Source organism: Epargyreus clarus, unplaced genomic scaffold (genome assembly GCF_041222505.1).
Source record: "Epargyreus clarus isolate Ecla_fem2 unplaced genomic scaffold, WU_Ecla_fem_2.2 ptg000021l, whole genome shotgun sequence".
NCBI lineage: Eukaryota > Metazoa > Arthropoda > Insecta > Lepidoptera > Hesperiidae > Epargyreus > Epargyreus clarus.
Window position 1 is genome coordinate 14,251,640 of NW_027332228.1, and position 12,794 is coordinate 14,264,433.

General features: G+C 35.7%; 1 protein-coding gene and 1 long non-coding RNA gene across 4 annotated transcripts in view; one reads left to right on the top strand and one right to left on the bottom strand.

The window, feature by feature from the left end:
• LOC140750693 (uncharacterized) overlaps positions 1-4,213 on the bottom strand; it is a 56,823-nt gene extending 52,610 nt beyond the window's left edge. For 2 of the 3 annotated variants that reach the window (XR_012103239.1, XR_012103241.1), the window contains exon 1: positions 3,915-4,212. This is a non-coding gene — a long non-coding RNA (uncharacterized LOC140750693). Of the gene's footprint in view, positions 1-2,340; positions 2,513-3,914 lie in introns of all 3 variants that reach the window. The other variant, XR_012103240.1, reaches the window with a different exon arrangement.
• Positions 4,214-7,981: 3,768 nt separating this feature from the next.
• Positions 7,982-10,224, top strand: LOC140750772 (heat shock protein 68-like). Its single transcript, XM_073084486.1, has one exon. The coding sequence runs from the start codon at positions 8,130-8,132 to the stop codon at positions 10,062-10,064; it is 1,935 nt and encodes a 644-aa protein (XP_072940587.1). The 5' UTR covers positions 7,982-8,129; the 3' UTR covers positions 10,065-10,224.
• The last annotated feature ends 2,570 nt before the right edge of the window (positions 10,225-12,794 follow it).

Consider the following 12,794-nt stretch of genomic DNA (forward strand, 5'->3'; position numbering starts at 1 on the left):
CTGATATTCATGTTCGCGAAGTTTCATTATAAAAAGAAAGATTTCGTTGTCGTCAGCCTCTCGCGCCGTCATTAGTAGTATGGTCATCAAAATATTTTTAACATTTTAATATTTTTTTATTTGTATTTAATTTCAATACCGAATATTCTTTATACAAGTCGACCAAGCCAACTAGACAAACGGGTGGAATGCGGCCTCTACCCGGGTACCGCCTCATGCCCCGATCACATCCTAGTACTGTTCGCAGCTTAAGTCTCACTCTCACGATTCACAAATAATTTATGGATTATATTTTTTGTTCGATGTTGTTATTGTTATCACTGTACATACTTATAGTTTCTTTGATAATGAGTACGTTATTTATTAAGTTTTGACTGGGCTGTGTGCTAAGACAGCATCAAAATGGGGATAAATAAGACACATCTTAGCGGAGAGCGAACAATGATATTGCGAGTTTTATGTTTAACATTTTTTTTTTGTTCTCATTAGTTTTCGTAACAGTCGTTAAAGTATAAATTATTAGACATAAATTTATTAACATTTACATTTCATAGGTATGAAATATGAATCAACATCTCACAACACGCTATTATTTTATTGTTAGCGGTACGCACATAACTTGCGAGTGACGTCATTCGTTGACATTTGTCTAGTTGGCTTGGTCGAGTAGTATTTGTCAAAATTGAAAATTATATATGATCTAGCAAATGCCCCTTTTAGTTTATTTTTTTCTCTGTTATTTCTCGCATTCTCTATAATAATTCTGATAAAAGTACTAGCAACACTAACTTCGTTCAAAACGTTCTCTAGACAAAATATGTGTTATTTTTATTTGAGTTATACGGACGAAATAAGATTTTCTGTTACACTAAATAGTGTTTTAGTTCCCATCCCTATTGAATTGCTTTCATTCAATTAATAAAATAAAATAATTGTAATAATTGTTCTGGGTCGTTATGAATTTTATCCGCCTAAAATGTCATCACAACAATTTTTAAAATATCAAGTTTACTAAAAACAGACAACGCAGAGCTTAAATTTTGTAATATCATAAAGGTTGCTCATATCCGAACAATGATTAATTTAGAGTTCTAGAAGGTTCATTTTTGGGGGATGCTCATTAGATATTATTAGAGGTTTGCTTATTTTTTAAGCGTAGACTTACAAAAGAGTTTGTAATGGTGGCAATTTATTACAAATTTAAAATCTCGCTTTATAAAATCTCATGAATATAAATATCATCAATATATATAATGTTTTTTTCAGAAAAAGTCGCTAAAATAGTATTCCATATTATTTGCACACTCAATTGTACATTTTTTCTGACAACCATTTCTGAATGAAAATCAGTTCCCAATTTATTGCAAACATAGACATAGAAATAGAAAATTTTATAATGTTAAAACTTCATTTTAAATTGTTGTTCTTTTAACGTGCTATTGTTTAAAAACCTTCCTTGCCGAGATCAGTAAGTTGCAGTTATTTAAAGCGCGATACTGTTTATATAAATAAGTGTACGATTCGATATAATACGTTTTCCTGTAAATATTATTGTAGTATATAATTCATTAATTTTCCTTGAAGCCTGTGTAAATTCCTAATAATATTCAGATTTTTCCTTTTAGCAGTTCGTTTATTATCGTATTTTACATATACCAACTTAGTCTCCATCGTTGCCGAAAATAACATCGAACCAATAATGGCCAGCAGTATGTAATGAAGCATTCACTATCCACCTAAAGAAAAAAATCTATCTGAAGTTTCAACTTCAGTAATGAAATAAAATAAAGGGAAGGTAAAAACTTCAGTTTAATATCTTTACACACAATAAGTTTTTCTTCAATAGTTTACATTGGTTTTAGATTAAACTAATAGTATACGACTACGACGACCTTAAACGCGACCTCTAGACCCTGCAGCATGACTACGACCGGCCCTTAAGTCTACGAACAAGCCTGCCTGTTGCGCCAACATCTAAACAAACATCTGAAAATCAATGCGATATTCATTACAGAAAGTAGAAGGTTTACCAAAATTTATGGCATTTTGAAGTGAAACACAAAGCTACGTTTTGAACGTTAAATTTTTAAATTATGTAAAATGAACTGAAAGATTTATTTAAAATATTGTTTTTTATCCATAATATGGAAATTGGGCACTCAAATCTCACACGAGTTTAATGGCAACGCAAATCGCCATCGAAATGCTTCTCGGTTCAACACCAAGTAAGAACTCGTTTTAAGTTTGATCACCGATACTAATTGAACAAAGGTTTACAGTGCAGTTAGTTAAGATATATAATGAGGTTGTTAGGATTAAATCTATTTTTAAGTTTAATACCTTAGTAATAGACAAAAAGATCCTTAGGCGGATTTATTTGGCTATTGCTGATAGGAATGTAGGCCCTTTTAACAGACAGGGCTATGTCGATCTGGACCGATAGAGTTACACTCCGGGACATAGAACTGAGAGGGCCGCGACTGGTATGTTGATCACGATTTTAAAACGGTGTCTGTAGAACAAGCGTTAATTGTCAAATTAGTACACGAATGTAAAATACCTGTAATACAAATCAATGAAGTTTATACAGTTTTGAATACATACAAAAAATAATAAACAGCTCTACCGAAGGATGTACAAAAATGATAAGTATGCATTTTTGTAAACTTAAGTGAGAACGAAACCCTAAATGATTGTTAAATGCCATTTTTAAAATTAATGAAATATTTCACCAAACCCGTTTTAATAATGACAAGCAAAATATGTCAGTATTATTTCATATTATGTCAGTTATATCATGACGTCATCCAAGTGCTAATTATTACCAATTATTGTAATGTAATAACAAACTCACTGTAAATTAAGATATCGTAAATATGGAGATTTTTTGGTGTAAATAAAAATATGGATTCGACCTAAATATTGGCATGACAGTTACAAAGGTTGTGCAATTAATTATGTACATTCTGTGTTAAAAATCCTAGATTAGAATTGTACGTACCTATACTAAATTCATGCATATGTATTTAAAACTAATAGATGTTTTATAAGCTACCAATTTTATAAACAATCATTTGCATCCAATTTTGGTGCGTTTGTGGTATAATAATGTCCTAAATAATTAATAAAATTCAAAACACAGTATAACAATATTATTGGACATGAGTGTGCACTTATACACATTTACCTTGGAATTAATTTTATTATATTTTTCCGGACTTATGCTTCTTTGGATTGAGCAAATAAACGTATGAAACAGTTTGCTATAAGTGTCGGAATTCGATGGTAATAACATTTTTATGTACATTTTATGTACTTACTTGTTTTAATATCAAAGCGCCTTATTTTGTTGTCAAATGTTATTTTTAGTCTTTAGGACTCATATAAAAATTTAAACAACATGTATGGTGATTTTCCATTTGTGACGCATCCTACCTACGCATTGGTTGTACCTATTGCACCATATTTTTAATTTAAATGTTATACCAGACTTACTGGTTTTTGTAATTTGATACCTTCGTATGGATAATGTATTATCATTTAATATATAGAAATAACATCTTAGGACACCTTTATGTGCCACAATTTATAATGCATTTTGTCCTACCAAGAGCATGCTTAACAAAGTTAATCAACACTGTGAGAACGTAGGAAAACGTAAATCACTTATTAAGAATTTTCTTAACCTTTAAAACCCGACAAACCAATAACTAATTAATCTATATTAAAACTAAACCGTATTCTCAAGTCTATTTTAATAACGATGAGGTGGTACGTGATACTCTACAAAATGGCGGTCGGGTTTCAAGGTAAAACTATGACGTAGTCTTGTTACCTCATCGCTCCCGTTGTGATCTCGATACGTAAAAACTTAAAATCTAACCTGAAATTATAAAATGATTAATTGTACCCACCTTACATTTCGCCGGTGAAGTCCTCGCCTCGTCTTTTTCAAAAATTCAGAAGTACACGTCAACCTAACGACGATTCCGCCATTTTGTTTTCACGTTCCTTGCAAGCTTCTTGGTTTATGATTCTCCCAAATAACATTTTTGATACTTTTACGTTTACTGGATATTTTTAACATTTCGCCTTTTGCTTGATGTGTTTTTATGGAATATTACAGTATTTAACAGCTTCAGAATTATATTAATACAATTTACGACAACACAACTTTTCTGTTTGGTAACTGAGAGAGGTATTGAAGGGGCTACGTCATCATGGGCGCTTATATAGGAGCGTCCGACAATCCGCATTGTTACAACCCTTATAAATAGAAAAGATACTTCTATACACTGCTACTTCGTAACCACACCCACATTTCGGATTTGGTCGTATTACCCTTCTAGAACTTTCCAATATCTGCAATATGAGATGGAATTATAAATTTTCCTAAAGAGTAAGGGAGATAGATATATACTTCTGGAATATTCTATGCCGCATAATCTAGGAGTCGGAAACGTGTAGTATCAAGTATATGATTATTTTGTTCACATTGCCTTAGAAATTAATGAATACTTGTTACACTATTGGTACAGGATCCCTAGTATAGTTTTCATCATTTATTAATAACAAGCTGATTTTTCGTGAGTAGCTTCGTTTCGACAAGACGCCCAACATTTTTCCTTACAGCAATGTTGGTAAATGGTAGCTTGATGGGGCAGCAAGGATAAAATATGTTGACCGGACGAATTCTAAAAATTTATTAGTAACCAAATTTTTCTTTGTTAATTATCAAGATAATTATTTAAATAACGTGAAAAAATATTTGTCCTACAAAATATAAGGTTTTTATTAAGGCGTCCCCCCTCTCCAACATGTATCATAAACAAGGTCATGAAAAATAATTACTAACCAGCTGATTTTTTTTTTATTGGCTGTCTACCATTTACATAGTCTACCATGCACATTGTCCTACAAATTACATGGTATGTCATCTCGGACCTACACTTAAAAGTTGCAGTACTAATACTTAATGTAAAAATAATTAGTATCAAGCTGAGTGTTCCAGAATAGCTTCGTTTCAATGAGACGCCCAACAAATTCTCGTACGAAAGTTCTCGATTGTGGTTTATAACTAAAATAATAGGGATGAAATATGTTGATTTGACGAATCAAAAAAAAATATTACTAACCGATTTTTTTTTTATTAATTATCGAGACAATTATCTAAATAACGTGAAAAAATATTTGTCCTACAAAATATAAGGTTTTTTTTAAGGCGTCCCCCGTCTCCAACATGTATCATAAACAAGGTCATGAAAAATAATTACTAACCAGCTGATTTTTTTTTTATTAGCTGTCTAACATTTACACAGCTTACTACCCACATTGTCCTACAAATTGCGAAGTACGTTATTCCAGTCCGCCAGTTTCATAGTTTATTTATATTATATTATAGTTAAATTACAAATCTTGTAGGATTAATAAAAGTTACCCTTTTTTTTGTAGGACATTGTTTTATTTAGATAAAAATTATATTATCCTATCACGTGATACCTTTGTCCTACAGTTACTAATAAAAAAAATAATCCTGCGGAATTAACATCTTTTCAGCGTAGGTCCGAGATGACATACCATGCAATTTGTAGGACAATGTGCATGGTAGACTATGTAAATGGTAGACAGCCAATAAAAAAAAAAATCAGCTGGTTAGTAATTATTTTTCATGACCTTGTTTATGATACATGTTGGAGAGGGGGGACGCCTTAATAAAAACCTTATATTTTGTAGGACAAATATTTTTTCACGTTATTTAAATAATTATCTTGATAATTAACAAAGAAAAATTTGGTTACTAATAAATTTTTAGAATTCGTCCGGTCAACATATTTTATCCTTGCTGCCCCATCAAGCTACCATTTACCAACATTGCTGTAAGGAAAAATTTTGGGCGTCTTGTCGAAACGAAGCTACTCACGAAAAATCAGCTTGTTAGTAATAAATGATGAAAACTATACTAGGGATCCTGTACTATATGTGAAAAATGTGATTAATTCTAGTTCAGTATGTATATAAATTCAAGTCATTAAGTTACAGTCATTGTCACAGTGTATTATTTTATAGTATGCATAAAAAATACAAATAATGTTGAACAAACGTTTTATATTTTACCCTTAACTCTTACTGCAAGTAAAATGTGTAGGTGTAATTATAACTAGTGGTGCAACGGATAACCGGCAACTATTCGGTATCCGGCCTATCCGGCGACCTAAACAGTATGCGGCCGGATATTTTATTGCACGAATAAATTTTATTGCACGAATAAATATGATATGTTATAATAACAAAATCTTTCCTGTGTTTTTCAAATGATACTCTTGCAAAGTATTTTACATTTGAATACAATAATATAGGTACAGGGTACATTTTTCAAATGGTGTTTCAGGGCCAAATCCGAACCTGAAGGCTCATTTGAAAAATTCAAATTCAAATCTCAATTATTCAAAATTGATTCATATAGCATGCTTTTTGAAAGTCAACAAACTACCACCGCTTTGGAAGGTGTTTCGCTATGGAGATGAAGCCGTGCAAGAAACTCCATGCGTGTGCAAATTTGCATCTTTTAAAGAGTAAATAATATACAATTGTATATAGTGGTACATATAATTAATTATTGATGTTGGAGCTAGAGTTGTCATACCATGCGGATCCACCATATATATAACACCAATTTTACTCAAGTGTGAAGAATTTAAAATGAGTTACACTTACAGTAAAATTAATTTTAACCTTAAGAACTGTATTTGACAATTTACTTTATATAATTTGTGTTAAATTATATAAAAAAAATCCTATTTTCAGTGGGCAGAACAGTTGTTATTTCCAGAATACCTATAAAGTCATTAAAAACATTCTAAGTAACGAGCTATTAACTCTCCGTCTCCTAGACTATAAAACTACCGCAAGAAAGAGACAACATGAGATTAGAGTGAAAGAGGAAAAAGATCGATACGAAACATCTCGAACGTTTGGTGGCGCCCTAAATAATCGCAGGGATACCAGTTTCATAATAATATTTACCAATAAATAAGATGCCTGAATTAAAAATGTACTACAAAAAAAATCACTAAATGGCTATATTTCCCTATTATTCGCATAATGCTATAGTACATATGTTTGAAATGGCGACAGATGTAGGTGATGCTCCTAAAAATATTTAGTTATTAGTTAATTAAGTAGTTATTAAGTAATAGGTAATTCAGTTGTAAAATATCGCAATAGTAAATAAAATAATCAATGTTATTTTGGGGCATTTAAAAAAGGCCCGAGGTTTGGTTTTATTTTTGTATTGTATACCCTTCTCACGAAATACAGAACTACTTCACGTTAAAAATAGTTATGACAGTGGTCCCATCCCCAGCCGAAACATTTGGTTTTACTATCTTGCAAATATCACTGTTCTTCATAAATATCCTACTGCTGGGCACAAGTCTCCTTTCAGTGCAAAGGGTTTAGGCCATGATCCTACGTCTTAAGTATTTGTGAATTCAATAAAAATAATTTAATCTTTATTCGATTTTTATTATCACAAATGTGAGTGTGTGAGTCATAATCAAACATTCTCGATCAAATTAATGACACAAAAAACATCATTATAAAGTTTATTTTTATATAAATTACAATGTAAGATTGTAATTGATAATTGTTCTAAAATTAAACGGATAAATTACTTAAATCAAAAACATTACTAATGATCTGATTACCTAGGTAAAAGGGAAGATTTAAAAGCTGACAACACCAAAACGCCAGGTGTATTCTATACACCGTATAGAATTACGTAGCGTCATCTCGCTCTAACATAGGGTGATTAATACGTGCAAGTATATTTCCGTTCTCGTCTAACATACGAATGTTACCAATGTTTTTCGAGAACATTCGGCTCTCAAACCAATCTCATTGGTTAGATTCGAGACGGTTCGAGAAAATTCTTGACCGTGATTGGCTAGCTCCGCCGAGTATAAATACTCGCGGTGAGCGCGGCAAAGCATTCAGTTTTGAAAACACAAACAAACGACGAAAAGGAAGAGAAGTTGCGGTGGAAACACCAACTACAAAGCTACTAAGCGACGAGTATTGAGTGATTTATTTACTACTATTTGAAGAGTATTAAGAAGAAAACAAACATAATGCCAGCTATTGGAATTGATCTTGGAACAACTTATTCCTGCGTTGGAGTTTGGCAACATGGGAATGTGGAGATCATAGCGAACGACCAAGGCAACAGAACCACACCATCATACGTGGCCTTCACAGACACGGAGCGGCTGATCGGCGATGCGGCGAAGAACCAAGTGGCGCTCAACCCCAGCAACACGGTGTTCGACGCCAAGCGGCTGATCGGCCGCAAGTTCGACGACCCGAAGATCCAACAGGACATGCAGCACTGGCCCTTCAAAGTCATCAGCGACTGCGGCAAACCCAAAATCCAGGTTGAGTTCAAAGGTGAGACCAAGAGGTTCGCGCCAGAAGAGATCAGCAGCATGGTGCTGACGAAGATGAAGGAGACCGCTGAAGCCTACCTGGGTAACACAGTGAGAGACGCTGTCATCACTGTACCGGCATACTTCAACGACTCGCAGCGACAAGCCACGAAGGACGCGGGCGCCATCGCAGGCCTCAACGTACTGCGCATCATCAACGAGCCCACGGCCGCAGCCCTCGCCTACGGCCTGGACAAGAACCTCAAGGGCGAACGCAATGTGCTCATCTTCGACTTAGGAGGCGGCACCTTTGATGTATCCATCTTAACCATCGACGAGGGTTCGCTGTTCGAGGTTAGGGCCACGGCCGGCGACACGCACCTTGGAGGCGAGGACTTCGACAACCGCCTCGTCAACCACCTCGCAGAGGAATTCAAGCGCAAGTATAGGAAGGACCTTCGTAGCAACCCTCGCGCGCTGCGCCGCCTGCGCACAGCTGCCGAGCGCGCCAAACGCACGCTCTCGTCCAGCACCGAGGCCACCATCGAGATCGACGCTTTATACGAGGGCTTGGACTTCTACACTCGAGTCTCCCGAGCACGATTTGAAGAGCTTAACGCCGATCTGTTCAGGGGCACGCTAGAGCCCGTCGAAAAGGCGCTGAAGGATGCTAAAATGGACAAGAGCTCCATCCATGACGTCGTCCTCGTCGGTGGATCCACTCGCATCCCGAAGATTCAGAGCATGCTTCAGAACTTCTTCTGTGGCAAGAAACTTAATTTATCCATCAACCCCGACGAGGCTGTAGCTTATGGCGCAGCGGTGCAGGCAGCCATCCTGAGCGGCGAGCAGCACAGCAAGATCCAGGATGTGCTGCTGGTGGACGTGGCTCCCTTGTCGCTGGGTATCGAAACCGCCGGCGGTGTCATGACAAAGATCATTGAAAGGAACGCCAAGATTCCCTGCAAGCAATCTCAGACGTTCACTACATATTCCGACAACCAACCGGCCGTCACCATCCAAGTATATGAGGGCGAACGCGCGATGACAAAAGACAACAACTTGCTCGGTCGTTTCGACCTGACAGGCATTCCTCCAGCGCCGCGCGGCGTACCCAAGATAGATGTGACCTTCGACCTGGACGCAAACGGTATCTTGAACGTGTCCGCTAAAGAGAACAGCACCGGGCGCAGCAAGAACATCGTGATCAAGAACGACAAGGGGCGGCTGTCGCAGGCCGAGATCGACCGCATGTTAGCAGAGGCGGAGCGCTACAAGGAGGAGGACGAGCGGCAGCGCGAGCGGGTAGCGGCGCGCAACAAGCTGGAGACGTACGTGTTCGGCGTGAAGCAGGCGCTGGACGAGGCGGGCGAGCGGCTGAGCGCGCAGGATAAGGAGACAGCGCGGAGCGAGTGCGACGCGGCGCTGCAGTGGCTCGACAACAACACGCTGGCCGAGAAGGAGGAGTACGAGCACAAGCTAAAGGACTTGCAGCGCACGTGCTCGCCGCTCATGAGCAAGATGCACGGCGCGGGAGCAGGCGCGGGCGCCGCACAGAACGGAGGCGCGGGAGGCTACCAGCAATACCAGCAGTACGCGCAACCCAATAATTCAGGACCCACCGTAGAAGAAGTTGATTAAGTGCATAAATTACTAAATTTATAAAATAAGTATTTCGTTAGTAAGTGACAATGACTGATTTGTTTTAAATGTAAATATTATTTTAATTTATTTTAATTGTAAACATTCCAATCAACAGATGATCAATTATTGCTGGTCAATAAAAAAGGTTAAAGTTTAATTTACGTCTTTTAATTTATATACTCATTACCTCCTATTTTCCAACTTCACTAGATTAATAAAAACAAACGAGACAAACGACAATATTAGCTATATATTAAGCAATTACTTGGTAGTTTTGATAGTAATAGTTTTGAAGAAATATTGATAGGTGACCACTGAATGTGGTTATGAAAATTAATACTAAGTAATAAAAAACTAACATTATTAATACTATTGGACGACCCACGTGGCGGAGGGGCCACCATACCGGTCTGACGCGCAAAGGGTCCCGGGTTCGATCCCCGGCCAGACAGATATCGAAATGATGAATTTAGATTTCTGTTTCTGGGTCTGAGTGTTTGTGTATTTGTCTGTATGTGTCCATGGCACCCACGACACAGGGAATCCTAGTGTGGGGCTGTGAGTGTAGAAAGCGTGAGTGTAGAAAGCGTACTTGTACTGTCGATAGATTAATGATTTAGGTTTGAAAATTATGTCGGCTACAATAATAATAATATTAATTTTTACACAAATTATACACACTATAAAATAGAACTATTTTTCTGTCACTATTACACGTCACTTACTATAAAACCGATAATTATTCAATTATCTATATATTAACCGATAATTATTAATTATCTAGACCAATAATTATTTTCTTCGTGCTTTAAGTTATCATGCCATAAACATAGATTAGTAAAGATTACTCACTCCGAACTATAAAATGTGCCCAGTTTTGAGAATTGAAATACTTGCGTAAAAAAGTTTTGCCACGTCTCCGTGCTAAAATATTCCTAAAATATTTGAAATAAGTATTTATTTATTATGTAGATTCATGTAAATTACGCAGTATTAGTTATTTATTCGTAAATTTTCTCTAAAATGTTTTTATTTGTCAAGAATTCAAAAAAAGAACTTACGATAATAAGCCATTTGTGGCTTCATTCAATTTCAAGGCGGCGAAGTATCTTTACTAATCTATGGCCATAAATAAGAAAATATTCAAAACACTGACTTAAAAATTATAAGTATTATTGTTATTATTTATTATTATAAACAAAAAAAGACTAAAAAATATATATCCCTAAGAGAACTTAATGACTTCGTAATTCGGAATCAAACCTACTAAGGGCTCTACCACTTTCAATGAATATCTAAATTTACTTTAAACGCCTAATTCGATTTTTTTTTTTTGTTTTTTTTTTGGCTCGAAAGGCTATATGTATATGCTTGGCAGAGGCACAACCGTGCCTCTGCCAAGCATATACATATAGCCTTTCGATGATAATAATAATTTATTTCATACAATCGTTAAGAAAAATAGGAATAGGTCAAATTGTAAATTTAATTTAAGGAAAGATAGTATAAATCTTTATGTTCGCTACGGGGTAGGTACATAGTAGAGTCAAAGAGCCATGTAAAGTTCAATGGTGTAAACGGCTACAACATCTTTGCAATATGTTTCACATTCTCAAAATTGTTTTTTTGCGTACTATTATTTTGAATATTACATATAAGTATTAATGTTTATTTCAAACAGAAGATATTAAAATTGTACGCTTAAGAGAGAATGCTATCAAGATTTTCATAAAAATAAAGCATCGCATTTCACATTAACACCACTTCAGTTATTTAGAAATATTTTATTTAATAGGAAAACATACAGTGTATAGTTATAGCTATCACTTAATAAAATGAACGCACTATTTCGTTGTAATGAGTAATTCTAATAGTTTACTCTATTAGTCATAGTATCGTAGCTGTTCGGATGGTTACGTCGTAGATTAACTACAATTCCGTAGAAATTCTACAGCATCGTATCAATGTCTTTTTAAATTTTAATATTATATAATATCATTTGAAGGTGGTAGAACTCTTTGCGGTTCAACTCTGGCGGCACCGCCGCCACACCTCTTTCTACCTAATAACAGCGGTGTTAAGCACTGCTGTTTTCTGGTCCGAAGGGTGTGGTAAGGGAGACAGACTTTTTTGAAGCGTTCTAGCTTAGTCCTCAGGGGTAGCGGCGCATATGTGGCTGACCTCAGGTAAGAATATCTAATCCAATCTGGGGTTGATTACAGATGTCCATGGGCGGCAATAGCCACTTACCATCAGGTGGACTGCATGCTCGACTGCTACTCCTATATTATAAAAAAATGCATCATATAAAGGCTGAGTTGAAAATTAGTTGTATTTCTTCACGTTAGTAAAACCAATTGTGGTTCCACTCCGGAGGCACCACCACCTCACTTATTCGTGACTAATAACAGCAGTGTTAAGGGCTGCTGTCTTATGGTTTAAATGATATGGTAAGAGATACTCATCTGAAACCTATTGGTCTTGTTTGTTTAATATTCATTGTTATTCACATAATAACTTGAAGATGATGGATACTTATGGATTATTTTATGTTACAAAAGTAAATGATTATTTAGCCTAATTGATGTTAAACTATCTCTGTAGTCATTGGTGTAACAAGGCTGTCTATTATTTTCAATATAAATATTCGTTGGAGCTAACTAGTTCCAAATTCAGTTGCCAGATAACTCGTCCACATACCTACACACAAATGAACAAACCAAATTA

Bases quoted from the DNA above. Each gene is read 5' to 3' on its own strand.
- LOC140750772 (XM_073084486.1), top strand. From the start codon at position 8,130: ATGCCAGCTATTGGAATTGATCTTGGAACAACTTATTCCTGCGTTGGA.